Below are 25,401 nucleotides of genomic sequence, written 5' to 3' on the forward strand. Positions count from 1 at the left end.
ACACAACATATGTAATGCTATGACCACTCCTGTTAATCACAATTGAAACAGTAAAATGTAACTAGGTGAGTAATAAAGGTATGAAACAATATCTACACTAGCTTGATTTTTATGTTGTGAAAGGAATATAACCCATATATACACTATATTGTTTATGTATAATTAAAATTGCCCCAAAGCATCTTCAGATGTCCATAATTATCATTAGTGTTATGTTTTGTGAATTGCATTGCCAGGTTTTCTGTTGCTCCACACCTTGTGTAATCAATTAAGCCAGGGCAAAGTAAATGCAGCATATATGTAGATTGCTACTATTTGGATTTAGTAGCATTTTACACAATTTTGTGCTCTTGTAAATGACTGCACAGGTGTAGGGCAATGGAGAATCAGACCTTTCCTATAAGTATTAATGAGGCTTTGCGCACCAGTACCTTTTTTGTACATTTTAATTAATGTTAAAACAAAGTGCTCTGTAAAAATGTGTAAATTACATGTTTATTTTTAATATACTATTCTTCAGTAAATCCTAAATAAGCAAATACAACTCAAGTAGGACTACATTTCTTTTTCTTCTTCCCCATTCAAGCCCTTCACTCAAAAAGAAACTATCAAATTCTGGCCTTTTTTTACAAGGAGATTAGTGAACCTGAACTGAAGAATGTGATGTTGGATTCTTTCATTGTGTTAAAAACAAGTTAGAAAAAGGTGCAGAGCAATTAACATTTGACCAGAAATGCCTGTCTGCATGATCTGGAAATGAATTAGCTGTACTTGGAAAATATTCATGTGTGTGGTGGTGTGCATGCTCATTTACATAAAGGGAAAGATCAGACTTTTATCTCATCTATGAAAACTTGAGAGGCTACTCACCTTTCGAAACGTGAGCATAATTCCCATTGATGCTAACATATATATACACAGTGCAGCTATAGAATTAAAAGGAAAAACCCATGTGTGGCTAACAGCATTGCAAATGATAGGAGAGAGGATAATTTATAAATACCGAAGACCTCAGCAGATCTCTACTGCCCATTGTGACCAATGAATTGACTTTGCACAATCTCTAAACTTAATAAAACTAAGGTTTCTCAAAAGACAAGCCAAAGACATTAACTTTTATTTGAAAGTGTCATCCTCCTATGTTGAAGCATATGTTTCTGTGCATGAGGAATTTAATCCTTTATTGCTTTATAATTATTGAGTTTGACATGCAGTACCTGCAGCATCAGCTCTTATTGCATGTAAATCCATTCAGGAAAGCTTACAACGTAACAAGCTGAGTCTTAATTTCTTTGTCAACCTGTCAAGCCACTTTGCCAAGGCAGGATAGCAGATTCTAGAACAAAATGTAATAGTGTGGAACACCTTCTCGTCAAATCATTTATGACAAATAACAGACTTTGGAATCAGGCAGGGCTATATGATTGTTTTACTCCACCTTGCTTCACCCAGCAGAATGCAGAGACTTTGCTTGCTCTTTTTACTGCATTCTTTTTACTTTGTTTTATTTTAGATGTTGCCTGTAGCATTTTGACATATTGAAAAGCCTGTAAATTCTCTCTTCACTTCCTTGCTTGAAACATTTAAAATTAGGCTGGACAAAAGCACAGGAAGACTCATGGTAGGGAACAATATTTTTACCAGCAGAGATTGATTAGATGACCTGATGTAATAGGTCACTTAAATGTCTTACCATCTCTGGGTCATAATTTGCCCTCACATCCAATGTAACCCTACTGAAAACAGTGGGTTACCTAGGTGTAAAGAGAGCAGAATTTTACCCTGTGTTTATTGATATGCCTTAGACATTGAGCAGAGATAATTTGTGTTATGGTCAGATCAGGCGGCAACACACTAAGGCTGTCGTTCAGCAAAGCTTTAAATCATGTGCCTTATTTTAAGTCTTGACTAGGGTGACCAGACCGCAAGTGTGAAAAATCAGGATGGGGTTTGGGGGTAATAGGAGCCTATATAAGAAAAAAGAACCAAAAATCAGGACTGTCCCTATAAAATCGGGACATCTGGTCACCCTAGTCTTGACTTTAGTGAGACTTCACATGCTCAAAGTTAGGTTTATGCTTAAGTGCCTTGGTGATTCAGGCCCTAGATGTGGAAGCAGAGTGGAAAACCATTCCATTCTGCAGCGTCTTAATCTTTCATTTAATTAAGTGAATAGGCCCATTAAAAAGGGGTACCATTCTAATTGCCTAAACATGAGTAAGGCACAATTCATTTGTGAAAGTCCAGCAGATTGCTGGATAAAGCTGCCAAGATTCTTCACAGAAGAGTATGGCTTCACTGGAAAAGAATGCTTTTTAAATTATAAAAGCCTACTATAATCTGATTAGGCACAGACCGAGTATTTACTCATTTTGCAATTTTCTTTTTAGCCAGTAAAATTAAAATTGGACGTTACTGGTGACTGAATGAGAAGGCTTGTTTGTTTTTTGAGATACTAGCAAGCTTTTCTTTTCAGAATATTTTGTTAATGGGTTTAGAATCTGTGTGTGTATATATATATATGTGTGTGTATATATATATGTGTGTGTGTGTGTGTGTATATATATGTATATATATATATATGGATAGTCAGTCACCACTTGATGAATTTGGGCTGAGTCATGTTAATTTAAACACAGAAGCAAGCCAAAGATCTATTTGTTCATCTCCCCTCCCCCCTCCAAGTCAACCCTTCCATATTAAAAACAAACTTCCACAAAAACCAATTGAACAACGGAAAGACACTGGGTTTGATACGACTCTTACTTGCGGCAGTTGTACACCAGTATAACTTTAATAGTTTCAGTGGAGTTATTTCTGGTCTTGGTGCCAGTTTAAATCAGAATTGGACACTGAGTATGTATGTATGTGTATAATAGGTCAATACATTTTCTCAGTATATTTGTTATAATTTCACCTATGTGTCTGACTGCATCGAATGAGAGAGCTTGATGTTAGTTGACTTTCTTATGCTGTACTGACAAAATACAGAACATTTATTTAAATGAGAGAAATCCAGCTTGTTGAGGAATTGCGTTATATTTGTCTCCCCAAGATGTTTACTTCATACATTTTAACAGCACTCTGTGTGTGTGTGGGGAGGGGGGGCAGTTTTGCCATTTTGCTGATAGTCACTTTCTCTTTCTCATGCAGTAGGGATTTGGGGCAGGTGTCCTCTGGTCCATATGTTGTTCCTTATTAACATCATGGGGAGGGGGAAGGGAAGGGCAGAAAAATCCCTGAAATTGAAACACATGAACAAAAACCTATATTGAAATAATATAAGAAAAACGGTCTTAGACACTGAGATTCATGTGGTACAGGAATGGGGGAAGGCCACCAGGGAGCCAGTTGTAACTGCCTCATTACCTGGGCTCTCTGCTGCGGATTTGTTTGACGTTAGAGGGTCCCCAGCTGTAACATGTGTGAGCCAGTTACAGTCCTCAAGCAACCATACTCATGTTGGGGACTGATGAAGTGCACAGTGCTCCACACACATCCCCACCCTCCACCTTAAACCTGTGGGGTCTCGTGAAAGAAGATATGTTAGCTCCACATCTGCTGGAGACTCTCCTATAGCAGGCGAATCCCTATGGAGGATTTCCACTCCCTTTGTGCTGCAGGAGCAGAAGAGAGGATGTAGAGAGTTGGGCCAAATTATCTGGCCCAGTATTTGCAGTGCTCTACCAACATCGATTATTTTTAAAAGTTAGGTGTCTGAAAAAGAAAATAACAAAACCTTACACAAACTGATACTGTCCCTGGAGTTACAGAATTGAAACTTAATTGATTTTTCAGTTAGAAGATGTAATCAATGAGTACTTTGTCATGTAGATCAGGCCTCTCATTTATTGCTACTTATAGTGAAGGGGATCATTCTTCTGCCCCACACAGAGAGCCAAGGAGATGGAAACTCATCTCAATAGTCATTATGGTCTTGGATCCCCCAGCTGGGACTCAAAGTGAAAGTAGTATGGAGCAGTGGGATAATAGAATAATGGAAGAGAAATGTTTCATGTCTGTAGTGACGGTGCATCTCTATTGGTTTACAAGCAATGCTCTTCTCAATTACTCAAACTCGAGTGCCCAAAATTATGCTTCTAAATTTATGATTAGGTTCTGAAATCAAGTGGCCTGACTTGCAGAGGTGCTGAATCCCTGCTTCTCTGGCTGACTACAGTTCCACTATACCAGTGTTTCCCAAACTTGGGACGCCGCTTGTTTAGGGAAAGCCCCGGTGGGCCGGGCTGGTGTGTTTACCTGCCACATCCACGGGTTCGGCCGATCATGGCTCCCACTGGCCGTGGTTCTCTGCTCCAGGCCAATGGGAGTTGCTGGAAGCAGCGTGGGCCGAGGGACGTGCTGGCTGCCACTTCCAGCAACTACCATTGGCCTGGAGCAGCGAACCGTGGCCAGTGGGAGCTGCGATCGGCAGAACCCAGGGATGCGGTGGGTAAACACACCAGCCCAGCCCAGCCCACCAGGGGCTTTCCCTAAACAAGCGGCATCCCAAGTTTGGGAAACATTGCACTATACATCTTGCTTCATGGTGTTTGTTTATAATCTGTGTTCATGCTGACAGAATAGCATCTAGTGTTATACTCATGAATGGATTTTGTCACTTGCTTAGCCACATGGGACTGTTTGTGCTTCATGCTAGTAATAAGATATTTTATAGCACACAATGTCTGAGGAACCTGATGTGCTTCACAAATATCAATGGTTTAAGCCTCACAGTAGAACAGCATCTTATTCTCATTTCACATATGGGGAAAGTGAGGCCCGGGGTTACTTGCCCATGGTCATGCAGGAAGTCTGTGGTGAAGCCAGGAATTAGAACTCAGAGTTTCTGACTTAGATCTCTGTGTTAACACCTTGCTCTACCAGTTACATTAGGTTTCTCCTTTAAGAAGATAATGTAATATCAGTAGTTGAGAAAGTACAATGTAATTGAATTCAGACACTGGAACAAACTAACGCCAGTGAGGAGAAGGAGCAGTATTCATTAGAATGTCAGATGGTTTAGAAAAGGGGGGAAAAACACTTATCTAGTGTGAGAGTAAATGCCTAGCCAAAGTTCTTCTTCTGAAGTGAAATTTTCAAACCTGTGTATGTAAAGTGAGACTCTTAAATACATTTTTTGGTACCTGTGTCACTTGATTTGCAAGGTGCTGAGCACTTAAAGCTCCTGTTAAAATAAAATATGGTTTGAGGAGTCTAATTTTGGACACAAGTACAAAATATTTGTCCTAGATTAATTTATAAGAAGATTGAATTGCACAAGTCAGGTGTTAAGTAGTGGGCTACTTGGTCTTGCTCCCATTTTAGTCAACAGGAGGTTGGCCATTGACTTCAATAGGACGAGGACCAGGATTTGTATTAAGTTGCCCCTTATGTTTCACTGTGGATTAGCAAAATGGATATTTCTCTTCCATTTTTATTATTTCCAGGTTGATTTTTGTTGAGAGAGATTGTACAGGCAATTCAGACCTGTTCATTCTTGAAACAGCAGTTAACTGATACTGTTTGGATCACACTGTTACATGTCTTTGCCAGTAGGACAAACAACCTTGAAGCTGCACATTCAGTTTGGTCAGAATAAATTATTTTAAATTGACACATTGTGCCTCTTAAGCAAAAATGAGATGGCTGAATGGGAAGAATTTTCTATTTAGCTACAGTTTGTAATTAATGTGCCAAAAGTTTTTTTTTAAAAGGTGGAGTTAAATTTCTCATGCCCTCATCCAAATTGTGAAATAAAGTTGAAAATAATTACATGCTTATACAAAAAAAAAAAAGTATGGGTGTGGACGGAGGTGGAACTGAGAGTGAATGTCAGGATGTGCTGATTGACCTCTTCTGTGCTGATTGAAATTCATCTTAGCTATCATCTTTGACTGTATGTATCACAAAACTCAGATGGCACTAATTGGCTGTATTGTTGGAGGCATTAGCAGAAAGAAAAACCTGGAGACTAAAGAGCTCTTTTAAGGATGAAGATCTTTTCAGGTTAGGTTTCAAGGATCCCCTTTATATGTTGGATTTGTTGATGAAAACACATTTTAGCATTGCAAAGCCTGCTTGATCTCTCAGCTCTGAGGTCTCTAAAAGTGTAATGGAATCAACCATTGTGATTTGAACCATGTATGGCCTAATGGGTTCATAGAAAAAATCATACAATAGATAGACAACATTCAGAATTGCAATCATGATGCCAAAAATACAGAGCACAGTATTAAAGGATAAACCCTTAGATTACCCTTGAAGAGGAAACTTAGTTCAATATCTCTGAAAAATTGTTTCCAGAATCATTAAAAGTGAACCAAAGAGCCTGTATCCTGCGAAGTCCCCCTGAATTTTATGGTTCTGTATTTTTGATGCTTGGCTTGAATGTTTCAGGGGAAAGATAAAACCCTGTAGTCCTCTTCTGTCAGATTTTTTAAAGGTGACGTTATTTTCAAACACTTTATATATTAATTACATTTAAATCAATTTTAAGGATTGGCTCCTCAGTTGGTGTTACTGGGTGTGACTGTTTTGCAAATCTGATAGAAAGTGGAGCTTTGATTTACACCAAGGATGTTTGCTTATGCCGATTGTCCTGGCTAGCCCATTTTCCAAAGGATTTTCACACCTTGTTACAGAAGTTCTGCTACAATTCTAGGCTTATTCTTAGTATCCAACCTTGATCACATTAACTTTAAGTTCCTTAATTATCATTTGGATGAGATGTAAAACAGACGTCTTGGCCAGTTATGATAATAAAATATATTCCAGAGTGTCTCATTTTCCTTGGCAAATTACAATGTGGCTAGTTTATATTGTACCTACTTAAATTCCCCCAGTTTCTCTAGTTGGCTCCAGTGATATCTTTATTTTCTGTCCTAAACTTTGTACAGTTGTTATGCATTGTTAAATAGTTGTTAGAATCCTGCAACTATTTATCTTACAGGTGGCTGCACTATTGTGTTGGGTGAAGGGATGCCTTTAAATTGTAAAACTTGTCAAGTCAGCATGAAAGAGGAATGTTTGTTTGTTTGTTTGTTTTTCCAGGGGCAATTTTTGATGAATCTGCCAAAAAGGATGAGGAGGTGTTTCGTATGGCAGTTGCTGACCTCAACCAGAATGATGAAATCTTACAGACAGAGAAAATCACGTGTTCTGTGACATTTGTGGATGGCAACAACCCATTTCAGGCCGTTCAAGAAGGTAGGATATCTAAATTGAAGATTTTCTGGTATTGTTTCCATGAGGATATAAAAGCCTATATACAAAGTACCTTAATAGTCAATTGTAGTGTGTCCACTTCCAGCCTTTCTGCAGAACTTGTGGGGTGTTGGTATTTCTGTGTTGAGTGCTTTTCTTTTTTAAAAGGAATGATGCTGTACAATAGCATTGCATGGAAATTCACTTTGAATAGGAATAATACTGATATGGTTTGTTCTGGAAAATAACTGAATGTGGAATCTGGAAAACTTACTGTGATATGAAGCATCAGATCTTGGTTTGAGTCATGTTTGTTAGCAGGATTTCTTGGAGAGAAGGTAGAGAGGAGTTTGGCACAGTGTGTCTCACATATCTCCTCTTGAATTGTGCTAGATGATTTTAGTGTACAGCCAAGCGGAAGCTCCTTCTTTCATGACCTCTTAATACTGCCCGTTGATTTTATTTCACTCAAATACTTTTACCTACTCAGTAACAAAAACATAAGTTGAGGCTTTGTAGACTAAAGTTACCTCTTTTATACAAAGCTTTGGAGATACTTTCTTGACTTGAAGGTTAACTTGTGTGAAATATAATCAATGTCTGCTATTCTTTGTTGGTCTCATATGGTTAAATACAAAAATGTGTGTTGCTAGTAGGCTAAGATGACACACACAGTTGGTACCAGACTTCAATATTTTCAAGTCTTTTGGAACAGGATTAATAAATCATTGGTGTGACCGAAAATGTTGGCTGATAAGGCACCTATGTGAAGAGCTTCTAACTATAAACTTGTATTTCATGAGCATTTATTTCTTATGTCAGAGCAAGAAACAAGATAACTCATTCTTGAAATGCAGAGCATATGTTTATTGTAGAGAGACTCTTAATTATATAATTCAAAAAAGAGTTTATTTAGTAAATATACCCTTGCTGTATAATATATTTACACTACTGCATATGCTAGGAAAAATACAATTTAGCAGTACAAGTATAAATGTAATTTACCACATACTTTTTTTTGTTTTGAAGACAGAAATGAATGCATGTTGATTTTCTATATTCTTGTTAGTTACTACATAGTAACACACGAAGTATGGCATGTGTAATTTGCTATGTACAGTAGTTAATTTGCCAACAATTAATACACTACTGGTACTGCTTCTATTAAAATTAGTGGCAAAACTCCCATTGACTTCAATGGGTAAAATCAAGATCATGTCAGTAAAAGATTACTGGTATTACCTGATGTTTTTCACCAGCAACCTCTCTAAAATTCAGCAATTTGGCATTTTACTACATTTTGCAGGGAGTGGTCAGAACCCACATAGGTAGCAGTATTAGTATGTAATGCTGTGAACAAGACTGAGCTATTATATTTTGAAAATAGTGTGGATTAAGATCTGAGAAAAAACTGAAAGGTGCGTTCAAATTCAGCGTAGTGTGAGGAGGTCAGCTTTTTCCAGGTCACTGTTGCGTTTACATTGTCAGCATGTAAACTGTGCTGTCATAGGTTCAGGATGGATACAACTAGTTGATGATGCTTACTTATATCTGACAATAAACACCATCAACCATAACATCAGGATGACAGATTTCATGGAAATATATTTTTTTAAGCTCTGACTGTTGAAGAGCTGCTTAAACTCTTACATTTAAAAAGCATGAATGCCTAAAAGTTGTGTGTGTCAAAATAAACAGTTAATTATTTATGGTTTGATGCTGAATTGCTCACTTTCGTGCAGCAATTGTGTTTTTCACTCTTGGAAAATGTCTGTTTTAAATTTGAAATCTGAGTGGAATAGATGTGAACTAAAATGAAATAATCTTTAAGTAATCATGTGGGTGGGATAATGTCTAAAACATTGAGATCACTCTCAAGAAAACATTTGCTAACAAGAAACCTATTTTCTGTAAATCTGTGATTGGAAAGAGCCAAACAGAAAGGTCTATTCTGCTACCAGAGCCTCATTTATCTATAATTGTTGGACTTAAACTGCCCATATTTTGTTTCTTGGGTTATAGTAACTGTGTGGTGGGGGGGCAGGGCGGGAGACGGGTTAATGGTTGTTTGTAGCTCTGTGAAAGTTTTTCAAGTTCCATTCCTTCAATATCGATAGTACTAGAAACCTGCTTGAGCTACCAATCTACGATTCTTTTATTAACTCAAGGTTAAATCATATTGAACAATTGATGCATCTCCACTTAACTAGTTTGAATTGCACATCATCACTTTACTAAAGGCTTTCTCTGCATCTGGTCTATCTGACTTCCCTTTCCTACATATACATCCCTCCCTTGCCCAGTTCTTAATAAAAATTTCTTCCTCCATGCTCAGTGTACGGATAGGACCTCTTGCCACATCGTTCATGAGTCTTTCCTTTGAAGAAAGTCTGAGACTACACTGACAGTAAAACGTACACAGATAATCCACGTGTGTGTGGGTGTGTATGATAGCATTTTGGGCTTGATATATATCTATGTATATTTTGTATTTACAGTGTTGCTGTATCTGCTTGTAAAAACCATAGCAGATCTGCACAGAAGTCTGGCTTTGGTGCCTATGGGGTTTGAGCTTAGTTTTTCCTTCTGTTCTACCAGTTTTACACCAATGTGACTCCATTCTAGTTGTTACATCAGATTCACATCAGTGTTAGTTGTACAGAGTGGGAATCTGAGCTCCCTGCATTTTCTGGTTTTAATGAACCCCAAAGCAATGCTAAGCTCAATTCCCTGAAGTTTGCCTAGGTTTGGTTAATGAGACGCTTTCTCATACTTTTGACGACTTTGAGTTAGAATGTAAAAGCTGCAAGGATTACAGCCTTTGTATACATGTTCTGTAAATTGCCCTACATGTTGATAACCCTAGGTCCATAATAACGTTCAGTTGACCCTGTTTTGCTCAAAACATGGCCCTAGTTCACTAAAATAGTGAATCTTCTTAGCAGATTTGGGGTTTGGAATAAAACATGACTGAGTTAAAGCTCTGACAAAACAAAACACTCTCACGCAGAAAAATTGACAAATGTCTCTTGCATTTCTGCGACTCACTGATGGACAGCATGTAATATTTCTAATTAGCATGGCACTCATAACTAATGTGCACATCAGCCCTCAGATGTTTTACATCTAGCTTTATAGACAAAGCTTATTTATTTCAGACTCTACATTTGTACTGTACCAAATAGTCATCCTTTGAATATGCTTTCTTATGTTATTATGGTGCTCTGAGACTCCTTCCATTTGTATCTTAGGGTGTCTTATTAAAAGTTCTGATAATATTGCACTGTAAAGCTGAATCGTTTTATCCCAGATAAACTGTGAGTGAGTTGCCTTCTACTAATGGTCCAATGGAGGTGCCCTCAGGTACAATACACATGTATTATAGATCATTGAAATACGAAATGAAATTGGTTTTATTAAAATTAAGGAAAGGTTCTCGCTTTGATGTAAATTCTAATGTAGGGACACAATAGTTAAAATGCATTATCTCAGTGTGGGCAGTCCCACAGTGTGGGCAGTCCCACAGTGAGTTTGAATCTCCATATGTAAAATTATCAACATAGGAATGTTTATTCAAACTGCAGTCTGTCTAAACATCTGTAAGTGTGTCATCATAGTGTTTGTTCCGGATATACGGTTCTGAGAAACACAACATTGGTACGTTGTTATCCTCTGTCTATTTTACAGACAGTAGTAAACTAAGGGTATGTCTACACTATGAAATTAGGTTGAATTTGTAGACGTCTTTTTTTAGAAATCGTTTTTATACAGTCAATTGTGTGTCCTGACACAAAATGTTCTAAGTGCATTAAGTCGGCGGACTGCGTCCATAGTACCTAGGCTAACGTCGACTTCCGGAGCATTGCAGTGTGGGTAGCTGTGAGTAGCTATTCCGCAGTCTCCGCTGCCCATTGGGATTCTGGGTTGAGATTCCAATGCGTGTCACGGGTGGTTCTGGGTACATGTTGTCAGGCCCCCCTCTCCCTCCCTCCCTCCGTGAAAACAATGGCAGACAATTGTTTTGCGACTTTTTTCCTGGGTTACCTGAGCAGACGCCATACTGCTCCAAGCATGGAGCCCGCCCAGCTCATCGTATGTCTCCTGGGTGCTGGCAGACGTGGGACTGCATTGCTACACAGCAACAGCTCATTGCCTTTTGCAGCAGACGGTGCATTATGATTGGTAGCCATTGTCGTTGTATTCCTGGGTGCTCTTTTAGCCGACCTTGCTGAGAATGGTCAGGGGTGCCTGAGCAGACATGGGAGTGACTCAGCCGGGTCATTCTCATCTTCTGCTGAGCACCCAGGAGATGACGATGTCTTGCAGTCATACTGCTCTGTCTGCTGCCAGCCTAAGATGTAAAAGATAGATGGATCAAAACAAGAAATAGACCCGATTTGTTTTGTGAAATCAAAAGCCTGCTAAACCCAGGGGTTTGAGTTCAATCCTGGAGGGGGCCATTCTGTGTGACAGTTGTTTGTGTTTCTCCTTGATGCAAAGCCACCCCTTTTGTTGATTTTTAATTCCCTGTAAGCCGTGTCGTCAGTCGCCCCTCCCTCCATCAGAGTAATGGCAGACAAATGTTTCGTGCAAAACCAGGCAAGAAGGCGACAGCAGCGCAGTGACGAGAGGGACATGGTCATAGACTTCTCACAAAGTATGGGCTGGGCAATGTGCCCCGGCAACGTGCACATCATGCTGATGAGCTCTGCAAACACGCTGGCCAAACAGGAAATGAAATTCAAAAGTTCGCGGGCCTTTTCCTGTCTACCTGGCCAGTGCATCTGAGTTGAGAGCGCTGTCCAGAGTGGTCACAATGGAGCACTCTGGGTTAGCTCCTGGAGGCCACTCCTGTCGAATTGCCTCCACACTATCCCAAATTCGACCCGGCAAGGCCGATTTCAGCACTAATCCCCTCGTCGGAGGTGGAGTAAAGAAATCGATTTAAAGAGCCCTTTAAGTTTTAAAAAAAGAAAAAAAAGGGGCTTTGTTGTGTGGATGGGTCCAGGCTTAAATCGAGGTAACGCTGCTAAATTTGACCTAAAGTCGTAGTGTAGACCAGGCCTATGATGATCATCTCTCCTTGATTATGGTTGCTGAAGTATGTTGTGTTCATGAGGAGGCCAGAAAGAATAATGCATATGACCTTTTATGCTGTGGCACCACACCTATTATTATCTCTGTAGCAACAAGGCAAGAGAGTATGGCTCTCCAGTCCTCTCGTGATGGAAACCTCACATTTTAAGCTATGTCAAACACAATGAATTAAGACACCAGATTGCTGATGGTATAAATAGGTTCCCTTCCTGTGAGACTTTGGTTCATGGTGATATTTCTTCATTGTATTTGCACTAGATGTGGGGTAGGACTTTAAAAGGAGCTGAGTTCTAAAGTATACTTAAGAGTGAATTTTTCTGAAAACCGACAAAGTTCTAAACTTTTTAAAAACGTTTTTAGAAGGTCTCTTTCTATAAGTCTATAATATATAACTAAACTATTGTTGTATGTAAAGTAAATAAGGTTTTTAAAATGTTTATGAAGTTTCATTTAAAATTACATTAAAATGCAGAGTCCCCCAGACCGTTGGCCAGGACCTAGGCAGTGTGAGTGCCACTGAAAATCAGCTTGTGTGCCACCTTCGGCACGCATGCCATAGGTTGCCTACCCCTGGTATAGACTCTCCTTCTGTAGGCTGTATAACAAACTACTGCATTGCTAGTAGGTTTGATTTAGGATGCTTAAAATCCAATTTGACAAACATTAGTGATACTAAAACCCTATGCATACAGATTTTGAAAATTAAAAATGTTTCAGGTTAGTCACAGGAATACATATATAGACACCAACTCAAGCCTTCATAATGTTTTTCAAAAGCTGCTTGTGGTCAGTGAAGTAAATAAGGTATTGAGTCATAACTAAATGTGTTTCAGCTGTAGAGTAGCAGAGGTTTGTAGGGCAGCAATATATGTGAAGGTCACATACAGGTTTTTATTCTAGGAAGTTTTATAGTTAGAAATTATGACCTGATGTATACATCTGCTCTGGCATTTTGGGGCTAGATGGAATGTGATAAGAGTATTTCTTCTGTGTTTCTCTGATTAAATCCACAAATTTCATGGAGCGTTAACTCTTCTGTCAGTTGCACTGGGTGCTCAAACTTCTCAGCTTTGCTAGTGCTGTTTATTAACTGGTGTATGTTCAGTTTGAGTTCAAACCTTTTCTGAGATTGCATTTGTTCATTGCTCTTCAATTTCATTCCAGGTTTGCTGGCTTCTATTATCAAAAACAGTATTGTGATGCAAAATGATGTGTTAATATTGAAGAAAAATCCACTTTCTGTGCAGAATTTTAAAACAGAGAAGAGCTTGAGAGGAAAAATGTATTTGAATTGAAAAAACAAAACAAAAACTGCCCTATTCCAAAGGCAGATGCTAATGGAAATATTTGCAATTGCTGGTGATGTGTGTGTGATTTGCAGTAATACTTCAGGAACTATGAGCTCAATTCTGTCTTGGATTACTTACACCATGTGCATATAGGCATAATGTTGTTGCCTGTCCTGACAATCAGCAAAGAAATAACCACAAACAAAGATAGAACTAGAGCAGCACTGAGGGTTGATTTATTGGCATCCCTTACTTGGGCAGTTATACTCTAACACACAACACATTCATGTTGGCAGGCTGCAGACGCAGATGCTGGTTTCAGTTTCACAGGTGGCTGAGGTGATGAGGCGACAGCTGCCCAGAGATCGACCTCTAGGCGACCGGAGTCCCCAAAGTCCCTTCAGATCCACAGGAGGGCTCTACTGCTCTTGGTCCGGTCCCGAGTTTAGCATGCTGTTGCATTTCCTTGTTGGTACCCCACCTGGCCGCCAGTCTTGAGATTCACCAAGACAATACCATGGTTCCATAAAAGGCGATATTTGCTTCTTTGTTTTGCCCTTGGCCATCACTCACTCACACTGTCTCTCATTCCTTACATTAATTGCATGAATACAATTGGTAATATAGAGCAATGCAGCTTTAAGCAAGCCTCTAACATCATTGGGGAGCTTCTGCTGTTTGTGGCTTTGTAACAGCATAACAGGAAACGGTGCCGACTGCACTCGAAAGAGCAAATGGCGGGGGTGAGGGGCTATGTCTGGCTATAAATATAAGGGGAAGTAGGCAGGCATTTCTTCCCTGCTCCAAATTTCAGCTGGTGTGACCATAGTGCTACCTCCAGTCTTTCACTTGATTTCAGTATTGGAAACTCCAGCTATTCACAAATCATGAGTTAGCCTGCCCAAAACCATGAAATCTTCAAAGATAATTATATGTTGGTTGCTTTTTATTTATCTTATGAGCCTCTAGGGTTCATGTTTTCAAGTTTTTCTGTCATCTTTCAATCATGAAAGCTAGAAACTTTCGTTTCTCAAATTAAAGTTGATTCTCACATAATCAGAGGACTCCAAGAGCTGGGGCTTTAAGAAAAATCAAATATTGTGGGACTCACAATAAAATCGTGACAGTTTGCAAAACTGTGGCTTAGTGGGTAGGGTGACCATCACTTGCCCATAAACAGATTTTGGGGAACCTGAAGTGCGCTGAAAACCAGTAAAAGTTGATGAAATTTTATTTTGAAAATGGCCTCACAACTATGAGATGGTTGTAGGACCCGTGATTTCAGCTCTCTCCCGATTTCCTTGAACCTGTCCATTTTTAGAGTGGATGTTCACCTCTAGTTTCCATTTTTATCTGTAGTTATATCTTCTTTAATTACAGCACTAGAGAGTGCTTTTACATTTTTCATTTCCCATTTCATAGTTTCATTATCTTGAGTAACAGTTTGCAACTTGTCTCTTGGGAAGTTTCTGTGGTAGCTTTTTACTTGTACTGATCTAAGTGCATCTATTTTATTTTAAGCTTTTAAAGGTGCATAAAGTAAAATCTTCATGGGTGTCCCATTCCATCAAAGGTGCTTTTCCTGAGATGATGCTCATTCAACACCAGAAAAAGGAACTAACCCTGGAGACTCCATCAATAAATCCCATACCTGACCTGAAAATCTCGTCAGAAGGATGTTGGTGCTGCTGGGGGTCATATCCCTGGAACATTCTTTCTAAAGAGTTCATCAGGACTTTGGTCCAACAAAAGAGACTCCTCAGTGCATAATCAAATATGACTTTGGGGTCTTCAGTTATTGTGTGGATATTCACGTGGAGCAGACACAGTCAAAATGAATAGTTTATGTAATTCACCGTTGCATCTCTGTGCTCTGATACGGAGAGCATGCAACAACCTGGGAAACAATACTAGATATTCCAGAGGCCCCTTCTTAGGGGTTATATCTGTCTCTCAAGAGGCCAGGAAATGAATAAAGATATAGAGAGACAATTGCATTCTGCCACAATAATTGCATTCTATCAGTGTTGAAGTGATGTAGCTCGTAAAAGGAGCTAGAAGTGCTACCATTGGGGAAACCTCACAAAAATGTCAACAGTTGTGAGCTTGCTTTATGCAGCCACTCTTTTTTTTTCCAATTTAATCTTGCCCTTACTTATCAATAACTTGGAAATAGCCAATGGAATTTTGTTTAAAATGGGTGTGCTAAATTTCAAAAATTTAGCTCAGCATTAATTTTTACAGCCATGTTTTAAACTAGCCCCTCATCCCCCCCGCCTCACCTCGAAATAGAGGACAGCAATTTTGACAGGGCTGACAGTGTCTCCTTCCCCAGATTGCCACCTTACTTTATGGACTTAATGAAACAGGCTCTGCAATAGACTTCAGATAAGTGTTTCTAGAAGATGGTTCTAAACAAAAGCTGTTGAATCAGGATTTTTTTTAAACTGTGATGGTCTCCTAAATTGATGTACAGAGAGCATCTCTGAGTGCCTTTAGAAATACAGATTCTCATGCAAGCAACTACTTTTGCTTTTTATATACTGTGGTGACCAAACTTTTCTGAACCCATATCAACTCTGACTTCACAAGTGCTCAAGAAACATTTTCCCATATTACATGGTGCTGTTGAATTTATTGTTACATATTGGTCATGGTTTTAAGAGTGCTGTGCAAATTGAGACATACTTAAATAATATTACTATAATTAAAGATTTAAGGCATCTATGCCGGCAAGCTTTTGGGTACCTTAGCAAACATAAAACTAGAGATTTAGCAGATGCAGATTTAGCCAGCACTCCAGGGGTTTCCCCCAAGGTATTCTCCTTAAATGAATAAGCACCCCAACCAGATGTCTTTTTCTTGAAGTACTCTCCACAGAAATCATAGGTCAATTGTAACAGTCAATCAACAGCCAACCAGTGATGTATATTCATAGACAGGCCTAAGAATGTAATAGTTGGCACCACCCTCATGGCAGCTACCAACTGATTAGGCAATGTATTCAATGATCATACCCTGGTGTTGGGGGTACTCCCACCAGGTTGGAACCTGTTAGATCAAAGTAATGTTGTTGATGGGAGTTGGTTCATATCAAGTCAATGTTGTTTAGGGAAAGTCATTGGCCTTCGTAAATATACCTGACAATCTATTTGTGAGGTGCCTACCTTACTGGTGTGCTGATCTCTGTTTGGGGCCCCAAGACACTACTGTAATGCCAATATAAACCATAATTTTATTACACACACACAGACACACAGACAATGTATATGTCATAGAGCACAATAATGCTATACAGGTTAGTTTCGCTAATGATGAATTTCTCTGGAGATTGTTGTGAATTATGAATTTCATTCCCTTAGGTGTGGAAATTAATTGTATTTTAGCCATGTTCCCTATCAAGTAGTCCTCGTATACTATACCATACCATACTGGAGAATTCTTTCATAAATTGATATTTAGTAAAAACTTACTTTGTTCCACAGAGTTGTTGCAAGGACATATTTGGAAAGGAGTCAGTGTTTTATTAAAATGCTAATCATATTAGAAGTTTCCAACCTTGCACATGTATTTTTTAAAGAAATTTCTACTATAAAAGTCCAATGTAAATTCTACAGTTAGTGTCAGTGTGACTTTAGCCTTTGTGATTACTACACCATTTTAAACCTGTTTTCCTCAAAGAAATAAAATAATCATTTTGAAATTTTGGTTTTGTAGTAGAAAATAGCATTGTGGAAGATTGAACAATAGCATGGTTGGTTAAGGCTCCTGAGTGGAACATGGAGGGAATTGTGGTAGGTACTGTATGCCATAAGTGAAAAGTATGATTTGCGCATAGTTCACTTGGGGCTTGATCTGGACCAGGGACTCATTTGAAGCAAATTGTCAATCCACTTCCTTCTAAATAGGTCTAAATAAAGCAATCCCTATAACCTCCTCCAGGTAGAGTGTACCTGTTGCTTCCATTTTTGGCAACTAACTACGGTACTTCGTACACCTTTGAGTCAATAAGCAAATGCCTGTAGATGGATACCAAAATTTACAGAACACTATGAAAAATACATGTCTGCATGCTTAGAGGGCAAATATGACTCTTAGTAATTTTTTAAAATTTATTTTAAATATTTTAAGGCTTTTGCCTATGAAGACATCTATTCAGGAGCACAAATAAGCATATGATTAACTTTACAGCATGTGTTTAAGTCCCATTGACTTTGTGAATAGCCACAAAATGTCTGCAGAATCTGTCACAAGACCATTTATTTATTTGGATATTTATGTAATTGGATGAGGGCACCAGCATACATGAATGGGACCTAACTATTTGCTGAAAGGCTTTCTTCTGAATCAAGACCTTATACTGCAGCTGGGAGGTGTATTTCCCAGAGCAGGAGTATGGGTGGCTGCTTGGGTTAGCCACCCAAGTACAATTCCATCGAGCCCCTGAATCCATGCTCGGGCACCTAGCCCATGGTGCCATGGGCACACTATTTTTAGCATGCTAGCTCAAGCACGTCTACCTGTGCTGGGATTTACACCTACCAGCTGCAGTGTAGACCTATATTTAGAATCTGTACCAACAGCTGGCTTAATGCCAATTTAACCCTTTTTCCCCTGCTTTTGAATACTGTATGTAAACTCATTAAGTAGAAGATCCTGGACCTTATCTTACAATTATGTGTGTCAGGAAGGAGTTGATGGCTCCATAGCTTCTTTGCTATGGAGGTGTATGAAATAGGGGAAGTGTCTAAACAGTGTATTCTCTTCTCTGTTCCTGTGGAACATTTACCCTAAAACAGGGTTAGTCCTTGAGAGAGCCTGCAGAGTTTCTACCGACACGTGAAGCCATTTACTGAACCTTTATATAACTACGCGAGGGCTCCAATATAATGTAACTTGGATGGCTGAGGTATTGTGGAAAGTAATTTTTACCTTATCATTTGCTGCCCCAGAAAGACTTAATTTTTCCCTAGTCACCAGCCAAGGGTAACTGTAGTAAGCAATGAAATACATTAAACACCCACATGGTCATATGCTTATCATTTACATGCAAGTCTACTTCACAGCATTTACAGCTTACACTTTTTAATGAATAATATAGATGAATGAACACTGATCAGTGTAATCGTTTTCAGTATTTTAGTAAGGTAGTCTTAACTAAATACACTGAAATGAGAGTGGAAAGAAGGAAGAAAATGGCTATAGACTAAGAAAGAGGCAAGTTGACACTTGGCTGTCATCTTTTTCCAAAAACTTCTACCCCTCCTTTATCATCGTCTTCATCCTATTTCTTTGTAATTGCATCTAGGACATGAGGTTTTATTGCGTGCTGAGCCAGATTCTATACTTGTGTGTACAACATCCATTGTTAGGAGTTGAGTACATCTCTCAGAGGACAGAACTTAGCCCTTTGTATGGGTCTAAATACACTTGATACAGCACAAGACAATATCCTATCTATCTTCGTGTGGTAGAACATCACCACTGATGGCCTGAATTTTAGAAGAGAATGGACTTTCAAGTGTCGATTCAACAAAACAACACACATACTTAAGTCGTTTGGCATTCTCCAAAGCCTCCAGAAACATGCTTATGCCCCATTGACTGATTGCTTTTCTAAATCAACGTAAAGACTACTTTAAAGTAGAGAACAGGTTTAAGTGCTTTGCTGAATTGGGGCCTTTACCATATTAATTCACAAATAGGGCAGTAGATCTTTGAACACTATCATCTTATCTTTCTGTTTGTATCTTTTGTTGTGGCACATGTGAAAACAATTTGTCTCTGAGAAAGGAGGTATCAGTAGGAATTTGAAAGATATAGTATACAGAATTATATTGATTTATAGCAATTCTGTAATATGCTAAAACATAACATTTTCATAACTTTCATTATTGGGACAATTAGCAAATTTTACAAGTCCCTAGACATCAATAGAAGCTATTGCTTTTAAAACACTTTTTGCTGGTGGTGATATGCCATCCGCTGCTTAAACTAATAGTACATTAATACACACCTAAATAATTCTCTTGTCTCTTCTTGTATCACTTATTGTCAGCATAATCATGTTACAGAAGTGTGTGTATACACACTGGATTTTCAAACTTCTATGAATTATGATAGACACTGTTTTAGGACATGGCTAGAAAAGATAGCAAACCATATTTATGATGGTAACAAGCTTGGAAATATAATTCAGACAATGTTTTCACTTTCAATTTCAATTTTGTCAATATTTGTTGACTTTACTAAAGTTCTTTGGTAAAAGTTGTTTGCTTCTTAACATCTTTATTGTCTGGAAAGCCTTGGAGGTGACCAACATCTTTTTTTCTTTTTTGATGCTATTTCTATATTTTATGAAGATCTTCAGAAACATCTTCCTGTGTCTTTATATATAATCCAATTCTTTGACTGTCAGCAATGCGGGTCTACAAATATATTTTAAATGATTTATTAAGCCTTGTGTCACAGAAAAGAATAAGCAGACATTTTTCAAGCAAAATAACACTTAAAACTCCTGCCAGATGAGCCTTTGGGTCAATAAGGCATGGTTTAAATAAGTTAGTGGACCTTCAGTGGAAGACAGAATGCCATCAACAATATTTTGACAAGTCATAATGCATTAGACTGCAACAGAATGGTTTGAGATAACATTGATGAGGAGATTCTGTAGGTAAACCCATTTGTACAATAAGTCAACTGGAGAGGCTATTACAAATGGAATTGGACACCCCTTCTCATGTGAAGCCCTTTTTAAGTCCCTTCGGCAAGTATCACAATGTACTGGAACAATATTGTTATATAAATGGAAAGTACTAGAAGCTCAAGTGTCCAAAGTAATGCCATGGACTTGTCTTCAGAAAGTTCCAGCACTTATTCAGCCACCTGGTTTTCTTAGAAATGCTATTAAACTTGTCATGCTACTTGAAGCTATACAAAGGCTCAAAGCACTCTTGGTTTCATCACAGACTTCAAACTTCAACCATTTTCTGCAAAAGGTTCATATTGTGAGTACCCCGTTGATGAACATTACCATAGTACTTTCTCCAATTGAAATAACTGCATGTGCAAAAGGGGCACCCATATGTGCATATATTCATGAATGCCTAATTTTGAAAATCAGATGCTGACTTGCCCATGGATGCAGAGGGGTGTGTGAGACCGCTCTTTGGATACCCAGGACTGAGAGTCACTCAGTGCCCCAACCTCTAGCAAGAGAGAGTCTTGTCTGTGGTGGTTGTGTTAACTCCCTAACACCACCAGCCTCTCAGCCACTCCAGCACTTTCCTCTGGGCTATGTCTCCCCTTCCCCATGCTTCACCTTCCAGGTTAATAGTATTTGCTTCCCAGTCCAAGTCCCTTTGAACCATTTCCCTGTGATATCCAGCCCCGAGATTTGCCATTCACAAAAAATCCCAGATACTCTGCCCCACAAGGAGCAGTGTATTCCAGTTTACTGGTTTTACCTTAAATCATCTCTCTTTATGCCACTCAGCACTTGTGATAAAACAGGAAGAACTGAGGTACTACTAAAAATGCGTAGTGAAAAGATTTGGTTACAATACAAAACAAAATCATGAAGAATGTGCTAGGTCCTACACTTAGTAATAGTAACCCTTCCTATCTAATAAAATAGGTTTTCCTCTCCAAAGTTCAGTCTGTTGCAGAGCTGGCTGGCTCCACAGGAACCAGGATCCAAACTTTCATGAAAAACACCCCCTGCTCCACAAGATGGATTGATGCAGAATGTCTTTCTACCCCCTTTCATATAGAGTAATTCTTTTGTCTTGCTGATGTTTTGGTGATGCTGATGGTGAACTTGTCATGAAATTTCTCACACACATTTTGGTTCTTTCCTTTCAGGTAGTTTTGCATGCTCCTAAAACCTTTTATTTATTATGCAAGCTTAAACAGCTCTCTTCACATTGAAAATGTGAATTCATGTAGCTACCATTCACTCAGCATATGCTCATTCCTCACTTTGATAGGTTGATTGTTGTTGGAAAAGGGGCTCATTTTAGAGCAAAAACTTTGTGGAACTTTGAGATATTTTCAGCAAAATGAGCCCACATTTGAGTTCATAATGAAATGCAAAACTCAAATTTCAAGTTTCATCTGTCACTATGAATGTTTCATCCATTTCTCAACCGCAAGCTACTACTAGAGAATTTCCGTGAGTGTTCCATGAAAGGGGTCCACACTAAAGCATATCACTTCCTCTTATCTGTTCTGGCCATTCTTGTTAACTTCTCATTTGTATAGTCCAAAACCAAGCACGCGTAGACCATAGTGGCCATCTCTTTTGCCAGCTCACTTAAAAAAAAATCTGCATTTGTGGTACTTAATGCTCAAAACTTCTATTGAAGTTGCCTCTGAAAATTAGCCCATCCTCCTCAAATTAGACCATCAGGGCCAAATTTTGATACTCAACATGAACAAGAGTAGCACCTTGTTCCATGAATGCTCCCATTGGCTTGAATGGGATAACTCATGGAATAAGGTACTATTCAATGGGAGTAGAAGATATCCAAGTTCAGCCCCAGATGTCCACATATGTAAATGTGGAATATAGATGCAATCAGAAATTCAAGATCGATCTCTCTCTCTCTCTCTCTCTCTCTCTCTAGAGAGAGAGAGAGAGAGAGAGAGAGAGAGAGAGAGAGAGAAATATAATTAGATTTATAAAAAATCAATATTGCAATATTCATATTAGCTGGTGAAAGAGAGCTTAGTTCTGTAGTAGATGTAAAGCACTGGAGTATTACTGCTTTTTTTTCCCTTCGGGTCATTTTAGCAAATTTTGTTTTTGCTGCATGAGGCCTTGGTGAGCCAATGTTGAGTAAAATGTGTTTTGAAGCTGCTAAGCCTGAGGATATTTGGGAAGCTCCAGCCTTTCAGAATCTTAATAAACAAAAGTTGTAGGTGCTCAATCTTAATCCAAATGCCATATCGGTTTACATCAAGCCTTTTATATGACATCTCATTGGTTGTATATCTTCAGAACATTTTAGTAAGGAACACCCAAAGTTACTTCATTAAATATAGGAATTCTTAAGAAAGGTGTTGAAAAACGAGCAAATGGAGATATAAAATGTGATTGGATATAATCCATTTCATGCTGTCAGAGATTATTTCTTTCCTCCAAATAGGCAAGGTAACCTGTGCCAATGAACTGTAACAACATAGTAAAGAAAGCTGCTGATTAAAAAAGACACACAAGGTAGTTAAGTTTGGGAGTGCCTTTCCAAACATGCATAATGTCAGGCTTGTTTGAGTTCTGGGATGTTAAGGGTAAATGCAAAAAGTTCAAGGTGGCTTTTTTATCCTCTGAACTATATTGATGTGGAGTAAACAAGCATGCAGGTGTTTATTGACTGTGACACAATAAAAGTGGTTATAAATCATTCTTTGCTACAGCATTTTCAGAGTTGGACTATAAATGCAGGTAGGATACCAATCCTGTTATCACTATAAACTAGTTTCTTAATTTTTGTGGGATAACTCTGTTCCCTGGCCGTTCTTATCTGAAATTATATGGGCAGAGGCATAAGGTTAAGAAAAAGAGCAAATCAGTTCAGCTTCTGGTGAATAGGTATATGCAATACAAGAAATAATTCCTATAATATTATATAACATTTACATAGTATTTTTATCTGTAGAACCCCAAATGTACTTTATAAAAGGAAGTAAGTAACATCATTCCTATTGGCAGATAGAGTACAAGTAACTCAGTTGCTACTAGAGTTGGCTGGAATTTTTTCACCAAAACAGCTTTTTGACTAAATATGGATTTTGTTCAAATGATAAACATTTGAAAAATGTGTTGATTTTGATGGGGGGGTTGTTTTGTTTTATAGAAATATTTAATTGTTAAACTTCCCTTTTTGACATTTTCAGAATGGTAAATCTTTTGGAAACAAAATCTATTGTTTATATATAAAACACATTTGTAAAGGTCAATCACAACCACATGTTTACATTTTTATGAAAATGAAACATTTCAACTCTAAACTAAATATTTTTGAAAATTCAATGGGAAATTCTGTAATTTTGGGGGGTTTGTTCCATTTTAGAAAGGAATATTTTAAAATAATGGAATTTCCTGCTAAATGATAAATCCAGTTCAAGTAGAGCTCTAGTTGGAATCCTTGCTAGTAGGCTCAGCAATGAGCCCAAAGACTGGATGAGAATGGCTTCATTATACTTTTTTAAAATAGCGACTAGGCACCTAAATCCCTTGAGCAGCTTTGAAAACCTCAGTGTAAATCTCTAGTCCTTATCATTCAAAAAATAAAGTTGAAAATGGGAACCGAGTAAAAACTGATGCCGTAATGTTTGCAGAAAGCATAAACAATCCTTCTAAGAGAGATGTGAATTGCTTTAATTCATGTAAACGGTGTGTTGAATCTGAGGCCTAATTATGGTGATTTCAAATGTTAGCATTAACTGTTTCATTGTTGATTATTGCATGCAAGCAAGGAGAGAGATTGTCATATCATAAAGATCAGCACAATTTACTACACATGGGATGCATTTTGGCATCTCATTTGGGGAAGGGCTTGATTTGTAAAGGTAGCTATAGAAATAATCTACTTCCTTGGGGGGGGGGGCCCAATTTGGTACCTTCAGACTAGAGGTAAATCAATGAAGTAAATAGGTACAACATATAACCCTAATTTTTCATTTGACTTTCACCAAAGATTATTCTTCTCCATCTTCTCCCCACCTCCCCCGATCTCCTTTTGTAAACCTCTGTGCCTCCTAGTTCTGAACAGGGCCAGTTTATAAAATTGCCAAAATATCATGTGAGAAGATATGTCATCCCAGAACTGAAGATCTGGCTGGTTTAGATAGTTCAGATAAGCTTTTGACATTTGGGGTGCTTCTTCAAACTAACAATGAGCTTAATTACCATAATCAATAATTATATGTTATAATGGATATAAATAGAAAATTGATGAGTGCAGTTGAATAACTTAACAGTAGATTAGGGAGATAGATGCCTGGAGTACCAAATGTTGTATTTATTTTTCATTTAATTCCTACAGGATATCTACTAATGATGAAATAATAAGTTTCTTTTTACAGCTTTGAAATAAGTCCCCAGAGACACCAGGCATGACAAGTCTCATATCATATTTATTTCTGTAAGAGCATGCACTATGTCATCCGTAAGGTCCATCAATAATCTGTTGCTTCAAGCCCATTACTGTAATTACACCCTCAATGTTTGTCATACAGACATTTCTTAAAGTTTTAAAGGGCAGAGGAATTACTTTGGCAGAAATCTCAATAATTTAGAGTAATTAGATCTGACAAACTTTGCTCTAGACCGAATATATTTTTGGAAACACCAAATATTTTCTAGACGATGAAAACACCCTCAGCAGATTTAATACTATGCTGATTTTCAGCTGTCTGCCTTATTTCTGTTAGGCTGTTTGCCAGCTAGGTTAAACCCTATTCAAAGTACACTATCTCCAGGAAGAGAATTTGTTACTTTGATTTACCATTCCTATTATTCAGCTAAATAAAACCTATTGATGAGGTGACAGATCTGCCTGTCACTATAGAATCATATACAGCACAATTCCATAAGTATACAAATAAATTTTAATATAATTTTAGGCCACAAGGGACTATGAGGTTATCTAGTCTGACCTTCTGTATATCATAGGCCATTACATTTCACTCTGTTACCCCTGTGTTAAGACCAATAACTTGGGTTAGACTAAAACATTTCAGTGCTTAGAAGACTAAACTGGTGTGTGCCACAGGTACAGAACAAGGGAGATTGCAGTCCCATCAA

General features: G+C 38.2%; 1 protein-coding gene across 11 annotated transcripts in view; it reads left to right on the forward strand.

Annotated features, from left to right (window-relative positions):
• The window catches only part of GRID2 (glutamate ionotropic receptor delta type subunit 2), a 1,103,852-nt gene that overhangs the window by 218,902 nt on the left and 859,549 nt on the right, over positions 1-25,401 (forward strand). For all 11 annotated transcript variants that reach the window (XM_045017699.1, XM_045017705.1, XM_045017706.1 and 8 more), the window contains exon 2: positions 7,054-7,209. In XM_045017699.1, coding sequence (XP_044873634.1) covers positions 7,054-7,209 — 156 coding nt within the window. The remainder of the gene's footprint in view (positions 1-7,053; positions 7,210-25,401) is intronic.

The sequence above is a fragment of the Mauremys mutica genome, chromosome 5, assembly GCF_020497125.1.
Source record: "Mauremys mutica isolate MM-2020 ecotype Southern chromosome 5, ASM2049712v1, whole genome shotgun sequence".
In the NCBI taxonomy this organism is placed as follows: Eukaryota; Metazoa; Chordata; order Testudines; family Geoemydidae; genus Mauremys; species Mauremys mutica.